Source organism: Amblyomma americanum, chromosome 3 (genome assembly GCF_052857255.1).
Source record: "Amblyomma americanum isolate KBUSLIRL-KWMA chromosome 3, ASM5285725v1, whole genome shotgun sequence".
Taxonomy (NCBI): Eukaryota; Metazoa; Arthropoda; class Arachnida; order Ixodida; family Ixodidae; genus Amblyomma; species Amblyomma americanum.
The window spans coordinates 76,612,047-76,629,165 of record NC_135499.1 but is presented as its reverse complement, the minus strand read 5'-3'; the positions used below and the strand labels follow the sequence as shown (position 1 = coordinate 76,629,165).

The window sequence follows — 17,119 nt, the reverse complement described above, 5'->3', positions numbered from 1 at the left end:
CTATATTTATAAAACAAATTATTAATTTGAGTAAAAACTGCAACCAAGGTATACTAGTAAAGATCAGCGGTTATTTTCAACGCGTCAATAAAGGCGCCAAAATGAGCGTGAAGAAGATGCAGAATTTTTTTTATTTAGTTTTATACCAGGCACTCGTCAAATACATTGTTAATTATAATACACGTCTGTCCCTGACGGCGTTAAAAACGCAAGGCATCAATTCCACAGGTGTCATTGGAAGTCACAGAATGACACACACGTTGATCTGACGTTGTCATCGTACCAGGAATTATGTAATGCATCAGGGGTGCCTCAGCAGCCTTCCAAGTCGATTCTTTGGTTTAAATGTTTAATTCAGCCTACCGTTCTCAGTGCCCCCAACACTTTCAAGTCGCTCGCGCTACCAACTTGAATAATTTGAAATTTGGATTTAAACATGGTGTTCTGCCCCGTAGGTGATAACTAAATATGGGCCACATTATGTTAATGTATGTTTCTGAAGGTATACAGATGCGTATCGTAAGAGCTTGGATAAACGTCTTAGAGAAAGAACTCCTCGGCTTGTGGCTACGAAGCACGTTATACTCTCCTGCAGATTTAGAGCCCCTTTATGCTTCCAAAAAAACGTCATTATGTGATATTGTCACAACCCCACTAACTCCAGCGCTTACTCATCCACTCCTGTTACAACCCATCCACCTCCGCTCTCCGATTTAATGACTCTGGAAGCGTGAGAGTGCGCGTTTTTATTTTTTACTGATGGAGGTGGTAATTCGTGCACTCGGGAGCACCGATCGCCGTTTCCGTGCTTGTGAGACTTCAATGCTCCATTGCCAAAGCGGATTACGACTGACAGATAAGTTATAATAATTTGGTCGCAATCCTGTGTTGCTGCTCCTTCGATTGCTGTAAACGGTACGGTGACGGCATGCGCACAATGAGGTGAGCGAAACGCTGCAAGAAGAACCGTTAGTCTGCATAGCATTCAGCGTAGCAACCCGGCGGCTTAGTGAAGTGCCACTGCTTTCCATTACCTCTTCCGATTCATCTGGCTAAAGCCTGGCAGCGCCTATTTCAACCTTGCAGTGCTTGCGTATGCCAACAAGTGCTGCGTGAACTTAAGCGCATTTCAGTCAAGACAGTCTAAACATTGTATCACTGGCAGACGACTGACGAAGGGAAGACGAGACTGTGTCTCTCGTCCTCCTTTCGTTCCTCGTCTGTCATCGCTACAATGTTCAGACTGTCAACCCAACGTACGCAGCAGCACACCCTGTTAAGTCAGGACCATTTTTGAGGCCGCTCGTGTTGTTTCACGCAGGTACTGGCTAATGGTTTATGGTTTATGGGGGTTTAACGTCCTAAAGCGACTCAGGCTATGAGAGACGCCGTAGTGATGGGCTCCGGAAATTTCAACCACCTGGGGTTCTTTAACGTGCACTGACATCGCACAGTACACGGGCCTCTAGAATTTCGCCTCCATCAAAATTCGACCGCCGCGGCCGGGATCGAACATGCGCCTTTTGGGCCAGCAGCCCAGTGCCACAACCACTAAGCCACCGCAGCGGCACGTAGGTACTGTATCGCTGTCAAAATGCTGGCATCTGGGGCTGGTTTGTGACGTTAAAGCGACCATCTTCAGGCCATGTTTTCAGCTTCAGCACAATTTAGCTGAAATTGGTCCTAGTTATGTCATGCTCACCATTCAAGTCGCCAGCCTTTACCGAACGCTCGCACTTATGTGAAAGATACTATCAGTTGAAGGCCGTAAAAGAACACTGGCGCCTGAAGAAGGCGAGAGTTTCTTCTGCCACTAATTTTCACCGCACGCCTATTAGCTGCTTCCTAGATATTGCTACAATATTGCAGGTAAGTACACCAGCAACCATTTTCATTCAGTGACAACCTTCTCCAGAGCAAGCAAGCATTGTGTATGGCCGTCATACAACGGTAGATAGGGAAAAAAAAGAAAATTTTCAGAGCTTAACCGCTCGTTTCATACGCAACGGCTACAAACGCCGGGAGTCTCGGTCGGCTATTTTGCATGAAGCGCAAATTAAATGCTCGAAAGAGGGGAGCAAATTAGCTCAAATTAAACAATCTCTCAGTGGCTTTTAATTTTCAAAACTAGGATTTTATTCCCAAGAATATATTATTAAACACTCATCTAAGAAGTCTCGTATTAAACATGAACACTATATAGAATCAAGATTTGGGTGTAGTAATGTAAATAAGTATACATTGTTTTCTTATACGATCATAGAGCGTAACTCACTTCCGTATGATTCGGTTCTGCTTGACCCCGATGAGTTATCTGAACCTTTCGTTGGTGCTAGGATGATGCGCTACGCTTTTGACGCTGCACATTGTTTCCTTTCATGTAGGACGTCTTTGTGCGTGACTGCATCTCGTTTGGCCTTGCATATTTATACGTAGCACATTGTTTTTATCTACCGTTTCTGCTCAGACCATGTTTGGTCCACAGTACATAATAAATAAATAACAAATAAACACGTTTTAAGTGACACTATAGATCCCAGATGGTAATTTTTAGCTCCAGTGTTCTTTTCAAAGGAATGACAACACTGCTTTTCTTGTCTGTAGAAAACGCGTTTATCACGCTATTACAATCAGCGGATCGGCCGAGCACTTGATGCTCTTTCGTGTATGGTGATAAAACTCTGTGTTATACACATTCAGCACAACCTATATTTGACACCTGGCACCATAGATGTTAACACCAATAAAGGCTCAAAAATCATCCACGCTTCGTAGCGGTGTGGTTAAAGTTGCATTACTCCAGCCTACAGTCTTCCTGCAATGCAAATAATTACACACACACACATGCGGACTGCAGACAAAAAATGTGCACAATAGGCAAGGCAATATTACTAGCGTGAATTCGGAAAGGGAATACATTTTTATTTCGGAAGCCGCCTCCAGTTTTGTCAGCAAGCCTTTCTTGCTCTCATCATCCAATCTCTTCAAATGCATCCAAAAAAGGCTCATTCTGCGTGCTAAAAAAATTACCAGTGCATTGTTTTACACCTTTTTTTAAATACCACACACGCTTGGGAAAGAACACCATTCATTTATAGCCACCGTCATCCTCGAGAATCAGCTTCAGACGTCTGCCACATGACCGCGTGCAGACGGTGCCGTGTTACAAAGTATTGGTGACAAAAGACGGTCAAACATTTTACAAGCGCAACAACTACCTGCTACCCCTATTAATGACACATCAAGGAACCCACTATACCCGTCTCACACATTTTATGCTTCAATCTAAAATAAATTCGCAACATTCCAGCACAGTTGAGGGCACTGCCTGCATGCGTCATGCGCTGTCAATATGCGGGCCCTTCTATTATTGAATAACGGCCCTTTTCTATCTCTTTTGCGCAATTCCAAAACGGCATGCTTAGGATAATTGATTACCAAAGGATTAATATCATGCCTCAAAAACCTGCTCCGCAATTACTGAACAAAGTTTCCGAAGAATCTGTAGCAGCAGCAGCAGCTGCCTTACGCAGCAGGAGCAGCACCAGCCGCCGAAGATGATGACACCGAAGTACAGTCGAATTGAGCTCCCTCCTCGTGCCGGCGTCACACGCCTTTCGGTTACACGCCATCATGCGTTCTAGCACTTAAGCCAGTAAACCAATCAATTCCTTCATTGGGACGGCCTCATAATGATTGGTGCTTCAAACTGGTGACCCGGACGTAATGAAACTTCTGCGGCTGAGTGGCGATGCGGCGAATAGTGAACTGGTTGTAGACCTGAGCGAGCCAGAGTTAAGTATCGGCCGTCGAGAACTGGGGGAGGCAAAGGGACAGCGCAGAGACAGCTCTGAAGGGTCCGTCACCGGGCATGGCAGAGGCGCTGTCTACAGGCAGCATCTGGGATCTAGACAGCCAATGGGAGCGTTTATTATCTGCAGCCATGTCGCTGGGCTGGTTTTTCGTGCTTTAGGCAGCGTTACCATGTAGTTTTTCGTTGCTCCGGCTGCCGCTGCTTTGATTTTAGCGCTTTTGTCCCTGATAGTACATGTCCGTGTGTCATTTCAGACACCTCCTAGAAGGTCGGCAGTTCCACATCCTCAAAGACCGCAAACCACTTATTTTTGCCATGAAATCGGGGAGCGGTAAATTCTCGCCCCGTGAAATTCGTCACATTTCGTACGTGACAGAATTCACGATCGATATCAGATATGTGCAAGGTGTTGCCAATGCGCCGACGGATGCTCTGTCACGTGTTACTGCTTCCCTTGCCTCTGCTGCTCCATCACCGAACCTCGACTTTACCGCCCTTGCAAAAGCGGAGCAACATGACTCGGAAGTTGTGAACCTTTGCAAGGACCCTAGCTCGCTGGTTCTCCGTGAAATTCTCCTCCCTTCGTGCCCCGTCCCCATCATCGGCGACACTTCGGCCGGCACTCCGCGCCCTTTGGTGCCCTCTGCATTTCGTCGTCTTGTCTTTGACGCCCTCCACGTCCTGTCTCATCCCGGAATTCGCGTCACGCAGCAACGTTTCACAAAACAGTATGTCTGGCCCGGCATCAACAAGGACGAGCGCGCCTGGGCTCGTGCCTGCCTGGCTTGCCCGCAGTCTAAAACTCAGTGACTCAAGACCACTCCCTTCAGCTCGTTCCCTCCGCCGTCAGCTTGTTTTGACAACGCCCACATCAATATCTTGGGTCGCTGGCCACCTTCCGCTAGACAGTCATATCTCCTTACTTGCATCCATCGGTTTACTCGCTGGCCCGAAGCGTTCCCTCTGCCTGACGCCACCAGTGACACCAACGCCAGAACCTTCGTCGCCCGGCAGTGTCTCCCGGTACGGGGTTCCCTCGACCATCACCACTGACCGTGGCGCCTATTTTGAATCTTTGCTTTTTATTAACCGTGTAACATTACTTGAAACTTCCCGAATCATAACTACTGCTTCCTTTCCCATCGCCAACGCTATGATCGAACGCTTCCTTCGTTCCCTAAAAACCTCTCTCAAACCCCAACTCGACACCACCCACTAGACTGCTTCCCTACCACTGCTTCTGCTCAGCCTCCGTGCTACACAGAAACAAGCTCTTCGTTGCACTCGGGCAGAACTTGCCTTCGGCTCACTCCTGTGTCTTCCTGGTGAATGTTTTTGAATCTACCGATTCGTCTCCCAGTCCCGACCCAACGGATCACGTGAACAACTCCGCTATTTTTGCCGCCATCTCAGAGCGCCACATCTCCAACGCCAGTCTCGACCATCTTCACTTGTTCCATTCGAACTAGTGACTTGCACACACGTCTTTGTTCGTCGAGACTCTGTTTTCAAGCGCGCTGCAGCGCCCGGACTCTGTTTTCAAGCGCGCTGCAGCGCCCCTACGGCGGCCCCTTCTGTGTACTCGAAAGAAAATCGAAGTTCTTCATCATCGACATCTATGGGCGCACTGACACCATTTCAATTAAATCGATCGCTTGAAGCCAGCTTTCACAGAGGACGCCCCGCCCACTGGACCTTCATGTGTGCTTTCTCTGCCCCAACCGGCCGGCTGCCCTCCTTCGCCATCTTTCGCTGCCACTCCTCAGAAGCGGAAAGTATCGTTTCGGTTACCAGCTTCACCGGACTCCTTCACTAGCGGGGGAGGGGGGGTGGGGGGAAGGGCCTACGGTAGCAGCAGCAGCGGCCTTACGCAGCAGGAGCAGCACCCTCCACCGAAGTGCAGCCGAATTCAGCCCCCTACTCGTGCCGGCGTCACGCGCCTTTCGGCTGCACGCCATCATACGTTCTAGCACTTCAGCCAGCAAATCAATAATTTCTTTCATTGTGCCGGCCTCATACTGATTGCTGCGTCAAATTTCCTCCCTTAGTTGGTGAGCCCTCGCTGCTACAACAGCTGTGCCAAACGGAGTGATGCAGCTGCGGGGGAAGAGAACAGATTCAACACTTTTCCTAGAGAGGCCTTATGGACATTGAACAACTAGCGCTACCTCTTGGCCGCCAGTAACGAACACCACGTAACTGAATGGTGTTAATTTGAACTTGAATGTGTTAAGATAAGAGAGCTCAAAGAGATTGTGCGCGAAAATAGTGATTACCATGGCCGACCCTCACTCTTCGCTGCAAAATGTGACTTTGAAAATGTTTCCTGCAGGGCTCGCAAAAACTGTCTCCGACGGCGATAGGCAATCAGTCATATGTACCGCTTATACGAAATTCTCGCGCTAATTATGAGCGTTCAGTGCAACGCGACACATTTAAAGTGGAAGGCGCTCAAGATTTCTTGAATTTGTTGAGCTCGAAAATGTATCGCGTACTTTATTTGCAGCCCTCAGACTTGAGAAATGTATTTCCGTTAGCGCTTGCAAACGAAGTCTTGGTGACGTTTGAACGCGGTACTACCCAGAAAAATAAAGAACTGCTAAGCCAACCACTGACAGCATTCGTACTTGGGCCGTCTGCAAGCTTGAACCAACAGTACATGAAGATTGACCAAAGATTATGGCGTTAGGTTCTCTGCCACCTTAGTTGACGTTTTGCCCAAAGCCGCTGCGTGTACTTCATTGATCATATTAGAAAAAACCAGAATCAAGACATTATTCGTTTCAGGATGACACTTTGCACGTGCAGCCTAGAACACACGGTAGAAATCATGCGGTAACGCTTCCGCTTCAGGTCACTTGCCTATTCTGTTACCAGCTTTAGCAGAAATTTACAGAAATTGAAGGTAATTGGCAATGCAGTGCTATTTTAAACTAATGCTAATTCGGCATACGCTGCGGGAGGCAACTGAGTGATAAAAACGTATTTTTTTTGCTGCTTATCCTACAATAATATGGTTCCCAATACACATTTAGCTCTTTAATTAGTCTGACGACGATTCTTTCTACATTGTAGTGTACAGCAAAAATAGTTTCATTATCTGCGAGATTTGTAATGACAGCGGTCATTAGATCTATGCGTGATCTAGTACCATAAAAAAAACTATTCAGTTCTATCCACCAAAAATGAACCTCCAGTTCGATTCATTATTAGTGAGCGCTCAACATGAAACCAGTAGCCTGCAAACACATGACCTGCACGTGATAATCCTTGGAACTGAAAGAGGAAACGCCAGTGAGGCTGAAAATTAGGGAGTTATCAGTACAGGTCACGTGTGATAGCTCAAATATTTGCTTCAGTTTAGACTCTGCCTGCCTCTTGATATATGCTTACAGTATCTCTTAAAGTCTGATCTTTTTGAAGCATGCAGCTCAATGTGTAACATTTATAAGTCGCCAGTAAAGCAAGGAAGGAAAATCTTGGAAGGAATATCTAAACTGTAACTCGTTTACTTGAAATGCATACTATGCCATTATTTGGGGCTGACATCGCGCGTATTGGGAAGTGGCCCAGAGCCGCGAGAAAAGTAGCTCACCGGTATGAATTGGGTAGCGGCCAGTCATGATGGCAGCTCTCGTGGGTGTGCACAGTGGTTGGTGGTAGAGCCTGGTGAGGCGGACTCCATTCCATGCAAGTGCGTCAATATTTGGCGTCCGAATCTGAGGGTTCCCGTTGTAACTGATGTCCCCCCAGCCCTGAGGAAGAAATAGCTGGCTGTTCACATGACTGATTGATTAGCTGGGAGATTGGTGAAAGCGCCAACAGCAATAATTCCTGGCCTTTCATTGCAGTCTTTTTTAGGACCGTTTCATAGGTTACTTTTCGAGAGCTCCTAGCGGGAAAAAAATAACCGATATTAATTTTGGATCATACCGGGATGCAAACTTGAAGCGGTTGGATAGAACCGCGGAAGTAAATATATGGTACGAAGAAGGTAACAGAACACGGCAGCCATCAGCACAAATATACTGTTGTTACGTGGACAGTAACTACCGCAGCAAGTAATTGAGTTTTTGCTCTGTTGTACAAGATAATGTACGCCATACCCACAAAAACAAAAAATTTGGGAACACATTGGAGGTCCTACATTAGCAACGTTAGAAGTGTAATCCACGCCGGGAATATTTCGCAAAGAAAGGGTATAGTCGTGAACATAGAAAAATGCTTAGTTTTTGCCCACTGCCTACAAACGGATCGCAATCCTTCGATAAAACGGTAAGTAATATCAAACACACTCGTTGAAGTTCACTCATCCCTGGTATGCTGTTCTTGATGTCTACAGAAAAAAAAACCTGCAGTTTTTCCTGCCACTTTTTTTTTTTGCGCTGCATGCCCACAAAGCACTACCGCCTGAGTGCACTGTTCACGGAAGAAAGCGTATTAGATTATTAGGCTTTGTACTGGACGTCACTGCTGCGCCTACCCACAATAGCTATGTGCGGAGTGAATCCAGAATCCAGCAACTCCTGCCAAAACATTATCTTCACCAAAGCATTTTCATGGTCCATCTCATAAGACATCACATTTTTCCAAGATGAGATGTACGAGTTTGATACATAAATATACATTAGAAAATGCATTTAGTGAGCATTTAAGACGGGATACGCTTGACGAATCTAATTACGTTTTAAACCTAATGCCGTGGAGAAAAGCGCATAAGCGATACTAGTATGAAACATATTCCAGCTTCAACGTCTTCCGCACTGGGCTGGCACGTGGTCAGCAGATTCTTTATGCAAGCACAGTTAGGAATTTGATATTTGTGTAAGCTGCCAATTTCTTTTGGCCCACAATTTTGCTTGTTTTACGCTCGGCTGACAATTTTTATCAAAGCTAACCTTGCTAACCCTGCATGACATACTGGGTTGGTTGAAAAGTTATCCGACTACAGAGGAAAGCACGAGTGGGTGCTTTCCACTGTCACCGTACTCACCACGCTGCCATTGCAGGCACCCCTGACGCCCACCGGCTTCAGGTTTATACGCTTACAGGGTGTGCATCGCTCTGTCAAAAGCCTAGTGCTGCGCCTGCATCGACAGCGCATGCCTATAATTCAGCTACGTTAATGCAGTTCTGGGAAAGAAGGTCGCCGACTGGTGAATTAAGTGCGCCAAAATTAAGTGCTCCTCTTTTGCACAGCAAACGCCTCTTAACCGCTAGCGTAATTAGCGTACAAGCGCACTGGTCAGTCAAGCCTGCCGAAGTGGTGTCAGGACGAGAAGCGTGCACGACCTTGCCACGCTGCCGGGTTCAAAGCTGTGCTTCCACGCCGAAACACTACCGAATACTCTGTCCAACAACGCGCAGCAAAAACATTTCGGGAACTAAATGTGAGTTTGTGGCAACGGTCACATCTTTTTCTCCGATGTCGCACATTCGTTCTAAAAAATTCTGTTGTCTCCTGTACTTGCCTTTTACTGCTAAGCGGTGTCAGATTCAAAACATTATTTTTTCCTTTTCCCCTCACTGTGTTTATTTTCATTTGTCCTACGTTTCTTTTCTAGGCCAAGTGAACAGTCTCTACTTCCGATGCATCGGCACAAAGTAGGCAGAATGAAAATCGCAAACAAGGTACAAAAAAAATCACTAAGCGCACAACTCGCAAGGCAAGGAAAAGTAATCCAGTAGGCCTTTTTGGTGGGCTCGTTGGTGCATGAAGTCAAGTGAACGAGAGAGATAAATAAATAACAAGGAAGATGATAGGCAGGGATGTTATCCAGATGGGTGTTCTGGTTGGCTACCCTGCACTGGGGTAGAGGGATGAGCGTACTGAAAAGGGAAAGAGAAAGGGAGCTAGGGGCACAGTCACAACTGGCCGCTCAAGCCAGTCGCTGTCAGAAAGCTGAACAGTGCCTTCAGGGCAGTAGATTGCTGAGGCCATGGCCGCAGGATCTTATTCTCTGGTAAAAAGCGATGATTGAGGCGGTCCAAGGCACAACGCAGCGCACGTCTTTCGGTCGCCAAAGTGGGGCACTCACACATGAGACGTGTAGGAAACCATGCAAAAGACAAGGAAGTGACAGGCATGAAGTGAACCGAAGCAGTCATTCGAATACGTTTACCCCGGACTTACTTTACGATTTCTCCTGTACACAAAACGCCATCTGCACTTCCGCACGACCACAAGCACTGAGATTAGCCGCGCATGCATTGGTGGCCGATAAATAAAGTAAATGTGTAGGCGTGCCCTTTCGTTCTGAAAAAAACATGGTATCAGTGAGCTCACTCTCTGTGTAACGCTTTACTCCAGCAGGTCATCGTGGTGCGACCAAGAGGGACAATTTAATTACTTTTTAATTTTTGATTAGAAGCTTTTTCTTTGTATATGCAGCAGCGACCAGTTCTGTGGGTTTTAAATCATCATTTACAATATACAAAAACATTTTCTTGCGCCAAGCGCCATAAAGTAACAGAATTATAGGCCTAAGAAGTCGGGGAAAACACTGCACAAGCTTTTTTAAGGCTTTATTATGAAGCACTTGCTCCAATGCAAACAGGAAGGGAGGCCCTGGAATTGTATTTCCTGCAGCCGTGCGCGCTGGATCGTGCCTCCGATGCCAGCGCCGGCTGCCCTTCCTGTCGGCGACCAGGTAACTTTGAAACTTTCGCCACATTTTCGCTACCTACAAGTATTGTAGAAAGATAGGTAATTTTACGCGCCAGAGTGTATAGCTCGCTCGCTCGAATAACCCTCTGCGTAGTAGTAGCCGGCACAGCGTGTCGGAAATAATCGGGGGCTGCATAAAAAAAAATCACCTTTAGCTTAGTGGCTGGTTATTGATTGGTGCTTGACAGGCGATGAGGATAATAAAATAACTGTAATTAATCCATTAATTAGTTTTAAAAATAAAAAATAGAAAAACAGAGTTCAAAGGTGTAAAAGTGGTCAGAATAGAAAAGCTAGTGCTTGATGGCCGTAATTACGAACATTTAGAATGTGTAATTTATTAAATAATTAATTGAAGCAATTAAAAAACTGAAAAACTCGTTCAAAGGTGTTTCCAACGGGCAAGGCGCTATGCCGAACGGGCGACGGCATTCCGTGGACTCCCTGGCAGCACTGCAACACGCTTTCGCTTTCCACTCTTAAAGGCGAAGCTTAGGCATCCTCCAATTTTTAAATTCAGTACTCTTTACTGTGCAAATTTTGGAAACGTTTGCACTGTGTAAAAATTAGACTGTGGTTTCTCTGTGTAACTGCGTCGCGAAAAAGGAAGCTAAATGCTTGTAAGATATTATTCCTAAAAAGCTATTCGAAGTCTACTTTTATCTGTAAAAAGCAACGATGTACCTTTAGAAGTACGTGACGGAAAACAGAAGAGGAAATTACCAGCAGGCAACGCAACAAGCTCTAGCAAGGACGCCTTATATCCAAGGTTTCGTATCATAGTATGCCAGCTAAATGAAAGACAATACGAGACCTGAATACTAATGGTGACACGGGTGCTGACCAATCCGGCCACAGTGATGGGACCATCTGCTCCACCGTGCAGCCGCTTTGCCATATGTATCTCAAAGGAAAGAGCAGCCGGCCGAGACGGGGTAAAACCTGTATAGTGATGTTTTCTAGTCTTAAATGTACTAAGAGGACAACATCTATTGCACGCTGGCAAGGCGGTCGAGACACGCCCGAAATGCAACAAGTTGTTTCTATAGAGCACTGAAAGCAATGTCTACAATGATTTGTACAGAAACGTAAAAGCTCTCCCCTCATATATTGTGTAGCTAAAGAACAAGAGGTTGTTATCGGCAAACACGGCTAGTGCCAACTCTGAGTAAAAGTAGCCTCTTCAACGTATCCCAGGAGGTAATTGAGAATTCACGAATAATAATAATTAAAATTCACATAAAACTTCCATTTATAAAGGGATTCTATTGAGGTATTGCACAGCGGTGTGCAATTTTACAATAAAGATATTTAAGGAGACTCGATAATCAAGAGAATAGATTACCTGAAAGCCGAAAGCTCTCGAGCGATTGGTGGTTACCTGAGAAGACAACAGTACAACAAGGAATAGCCCCTCACCAAGTCGTCGGCCAAGATGAATACGATGTGCGGCGGCGTCTTCTTTGGTCCATTTGGATCCTCGTACTCGCGAGTATGCACCCGTAGGAACAGTACAATGACGACTGCGATGACGAGAGCTCCCAGTGCCACAAAGCCGGCGCTCCAAAGTAGGGTATGGTCCGTGCATCCGCCGCTACCCGCTTCAGGCGTCTTCGATGTTGACGTTGCGCGCCTTGGCTCGCTCTGGCCTTCAGAAGGTTTGGCAGTTGGTGTAGGGTCTTTTGCACGCGAAGCAGCGACATCCGCTTGTGAAACATTGACATCGCGTGCTTGTTGACCCGTGGTGCCCGGCATGGCGTCATACCTGAAAAAGAAGGACAGCTAGAGCGAGATTAAATACGCCATAGCTAGGATCTCGTGCATTTTCCTGAGTGGCGAAAAAAACATCCCGGGCTACTTTCAGCTTCTCTTTTTAGGAGATCAGCGCACTTTTGTGTGCAGAGAAGCCGTGCAGATTTTCTGACAGCGTGTTATAGCTATAGCTTTCGTAAAAACTACCGCCTGCAAATCTCTCATAAGGCCCAAGCTTGAATATGCATGGTCAGTTTGAGACCCTCACCAGACTAATCTTTTTAACACCATTGAATCTGTCAAAAAACAGCGCAGCCCTTTTATTTTCCCTGCCTATTCTTATGCTAGTGTTATACTAGTGCCACTGCGTTAAAATCTAATGCGAACGTTCGCCAACTAGAAGCAAGGCGTAAAAGATAGAGGCTCATTCTTTATAAAGAGTTCTATCATGCTCCAATTGCTAACGTCATATCGCCCGTTCACCGTCATTCATCCCGGACCAGCCATCAAAAACCAATGTACTCCCCGCATGCGTGCACATAGTCGCATCTTTACTCCTTTTTTTTCACATACATCGAAAGACTGGAAGGATCTGCATGAAGAAGCGGTGCACCAGTCCTGTGCGACAGACTTCAAAACAGCAATCGAACATCTTCTACTTTGCAGCCGCTCACCCTTGATGTAAAACCCCTGCTCGCGGGAATTCGAGGAATAAATAAATGAGTAAATAAATCTTCACACTAATCTTAGCGAATTATAGTAGTTGGTATGATGCCAGTTTATTACTGGCATGAAATCACATTTAAAAAGCAGCGTACGAAATACAGGGCTTTACACAAAAACGACACATGCTTACAATGCCAGAATTTGGTCATATAAAAAGGTTTACTCAGGCAGCAGCGTACCATATTAAGCACTAAGGGCATGCATCTGTCAGCCAGCCACCTTCTCCCCTTGTGAAAAAGCAACTGCTTTTCTTGCCGTGATATGTTGAGTTTGCCGGCTGTTCACTCGGCTCGATACGTTGTCTTTTTCCCACCCGTTAAAGGGGCATGCATAATGGACATCGTGTTGGGTGTATATACTGGATGTGTCACCTGTGACGTTCTGCAATGGACTGAACACAGACGTTAATGAGAAAGAAAGAAAACCCCCACTATGCATCCACGGCGAGTTCCGAAAGTTTTTGTTCCGTGACTGGCTGGTTCTCAAATGAACCGTAGAAAGACTCGGCAGCGCTTAACACCTGCTGAAGTGATTCGAGAGATTTTTCTCGAATTCGCAAGAATAAACCATCGCAATAGATTCTGGCAATCGACCTAATCTGAATCAAAAATGCCTCGACAAAAATTCATCCACGTTGTCCTCATCGTCAAGAAAACTTGAAAAGTGTACGTAAGAGGGCATTTATGAAACACTTTTTAAATACAGGGAGAGCCGTACAAGTTAACTAAACCTCTACTATTGAAAATATGTGTTTTTAAGCTCCATGTCTTTCATGTGCAGTCTTCGTTAACTACAATTCATTACAGCGTACAGTCCTAAAATACTAAATTAATTTCTTATACTCATTGAACCCTTACAATGCAAAACCCATACGGGATAAACACAGTGGGGCTGCAGGCGTATCATATGACGAACGACATGACAGATACCCCTCAAATTTAATGTTAATCTGCACACTTCCAAATTTCGAATTGTTCCATGACCTCAGCACCTTGCTGGGTGAAAAAGATTAGGTACTCAGGTACAATTTACTGTCGAGGGTCGCAGCATTGTTCTAAGCTTCCACAACGTTCACTTTTGCCAGTACTGTGCTTTAAGCGTTTTAAGGCGGCGGTAATTTCTCTATTGACGGAAAATATTTCGCAAAACGCTGAACGCATTGTCGTCCTGGAGACGAACTGTCACGGGATGCCCGTCGTCACTCGCCGAGAGACGTCCTCCGAAGGCTACGTTCATAATGACGTAGACGACCCAGAAGGACAGTAGGGCGGCGGTTGCAAGACACACGGTAAGACAGGCAGTGCGAGTTGCCATTCTTGAATCATTTCCCAGGCTGGACGCCTTGCTTCCGCAGCTGCTTTCAGTGCTGCTGGTGCCTGTCACATCTGGGGTGGTGAGTGAGATACTTTCCCATGTTGGGCTGCCATCGTTAGCTCGCGAGACGTAGTGCCGAAGTATTCCAGCCGGCATCCAACCAACCTGACCAGCAGTTGTCCCGTTTAGTGGAAAGCGACTGCTTTCTTGTAGAAAGGGGTGACCATTGTTTTGACAGTTGTATGCAATCTGATTTTGCAGGTGCGGTTGCTGAAGTGCGCTGGGTGCGTACATGTACTTGGCCGGGTCTGTCTTTGCATCATACATGAGCGTAGTGTTTGTGCACTGCGGCGGCGCCTGAAACGTTGAGCAATTGACGCCGATAGTAGGAGGTGCATTAACTGCGTAGAAATCCTTCGGCATCTTCGTTGGCGTTTGCAACAGCATCGGTTTATGAAATGTGCCTCCTAAATAGGTCTGCGGGAGTTGCTGCTCGTATAGAGGTGGGTACATCAGTTTTGACGGCGCGTACGACGAAGGCCTACGAAGAGGAGCAGCCGCTTGTCGTGCTGACGCTGAATTGGGCCCAGTCTCGAAAACAGCCGGCAGCGTCTCGCCCCTCTTCTTGCTGGATACTGCTGCGACCGATTGCGGGCTCTTGCGGTCGACAGCCTTTGAAGACGTCGGTGATGACGACCTCCTGGCCCGATTTTGAGCCGCGTCCTTGAACGATGACTTTCGCGACTTGCTTCCACAGGCGTAACATTTCACTCCTTTTTGCGATTGATCTTTCTGTCGCGGTGACGGCGAGTCGCACTTGGATCTGTGGGAACGCCTCGGACGACTAGCCTTTGAGCGCAGCTCTCCTTTTTCGGTCGGAACGTCTTGTGCAGTAGGGTAACCTGGAGGAGCAGAATTACAAGGCGCCAAATTTTGCGCACCTGCTATGGGCATCACGAGCTGAGCCGGTTCATCTCGACGCGTCTCCGCGGCCGCCGCCGCCGTAGCCCACTGTGACGGGACGCATTGCGTCGGCACAGGGCTCCACGCAGGCAGATTCGGGTTTCCATCGGCTTGCGAACACCAGTGCTGTGATGTTTCAGGCGCGGACCTGAAGCGGTCTCTGTCTACCGTTGGCGGCTGGGCGCCGAGCAGCGGCGGTGGTAACCCCTGCGAAATGAACTGCTGGGCCGCCATTAAAAAAAAGCCCCTCTTTTTCCTCGTCTTTGCGAAGCAGTGAGGAACAATTGTGGACGTGTTGCCGCAGTTTCGAATTTACTAAATCACAGTGGAAGGGCAACAGATTGTGCAATGCCAGCTGCTGTCAAGAGTCTGAACCGTTCATCCACGACCTCTCTTCCCGGACAATTCCCTACTGTCTTTTTTTATTGCGGCGAGATTCAGGTTGCCGTCTCAGAAATAATTTCATGATGGACTAGCTTTTTTAGGTCAGGATATACGTAGCGAAAGCGCGGCGACATCTGGTTCCGATGAGTTAATATACGAAAGGCGTGCATTCACTACATGCGCCTTTATTCACGACTAAACATTGAGACGTCGTGGCGGAGTAGTAGCGTCTCCGCCTCAAACGTCAAATGCCCTGGTCCGATTCCCAGCCTCTCCACAAGGCTTTTTTTTATTAAGTGAGTGTGCGGGGGTTTCAGTGGCTCCTGCCACCAAACGTGTTACCAGTCATTTGCGGAGCAGCTGCCTGCGGCGCGTCCCCGTGGCTGGTCACGCGGTGCGATGCGACCACGGTGGGATTGCGACCACGGCGAAACGGTGAGTTCGTGGCCAGTGTAGCTTTCGCTACAAAACTTCCGGCTGCTCATTCACAAAACTCCCTAAACAGTCAAGATCTCAAGTGCCATTGCGATGTCATCACAACGTGCCCACCTCATTGTGAGCAAACTGCTCACTGTTGCCAAATTTAAAGCAAAGGACACCTTCCCACCACGACGCTGCGCATGAGCCTTACGGGAGCTCAGGAAGAGCAGTCTAGGTTTCACAAGCCCCACCAGTGGCTGTGTTTGACACAGCCTCCTGCAGTGGCACTCTTGCATCGCTTCAAAGCTGCACCTTAAGCCAGAGTGGTATTAGAACTCCCCACGAAATATGCATGCTACTGAGAGGTTCATGACGTCATCAACACGATGTGACCACCAGTGAACCATAAATAGGGCAGTGGCAGACCTAAATATCTGAGGACCCAGTCCAGGAAGTTACTTGGTTTGAATAGTATAATTCCATGTGATAACCCAGTGCAAGGTACTTAAATATTCTAGAAGGTGATGACTGACGCGTACTGTATAAGTAAAATGGAACCGTCTCCAATCGGAGTTGCGGCGAGAAAATCTCCAAAAGAACATTAAACACTGATGGCGAACAGCCTACCAAGCGACCTAGTGCTATGGCGTTTTCGTCTTTAAGAACGTGGTTTTTAAGGCTCCCAAACTTTTCGACTACGCAAAGGACTTGAACCGAGAATGAAGTTCGAGAGCATGATTCATCGGAGCATTTCCTTCCAAACAATATACTTTAATTGCACAAGAAATCCGCTAACATATTGCTGTTTCTAGAGACATTCGTAATTGACATTGACTTAAAAAATGTTTTTCTTTTCACAGGAACGGGATCAGCGGTGTTACCCCTATTTACTCAGTTTTCCTCCGACAACGATACCGCACCCTTGCAGATCGCATGAATTTGGTAATTATCAACACAAAGTAAGTTTCTTCCGATTAAGTTTGTCATTGTGAACAAAAACGATACTTCACGCGTGCTTTCCTCGGTAGTGCTCGCGGTTAGTAGAGCTAACTGCATCATAGGACATCCGACAGCACCGA

General features: G+C 46.8%; 2 protein-coding genes across 3 annotated transcripts in view; both read right to left on the bottom strand.

Moving 5' to 3' along the window:
- The window catches only part of LOC144124680 (arylsulfatase B-like), a 107,033-nt gene that overhangs the window by 39,341 nt on the left and 50,573 nt on the right, over positions 1-17,119 (bottom strand). For both annotated transcript variants that reach the window (XM_077657512.1, XM_077657513.1), the window contains exons 2-3: positions 11,901-12,246; positions 7,410-7,569 (exon numbers count right to left, since the gene is read on the bottom strand). In XM_077657512.1, coding sequence (XP_077513638.1) covers positions 7,410-7,569; positions 11,901-12,246 — 506 coding nt within the window. The remainder of the gene's footprint in view (positions 1-7,409; positions 7,570-11,900; positions 12,247-17,119) is intronic.
- LOC144124681 (uncharacterized) lies at positions 13,881-15,493 on the bottom strand. The gene has a single exon (XM_077657514.1). The coding sequence runs from the start codon at positions 15,468-15,470 to the stop codon at positions 14,082-14,084; it is 1,389 nt and encodes a 462-aa protein (XP_077513640.1). The 5' UTR covers positions 15,471-15,493; the 3' UTR covers positions 13,881-14,081.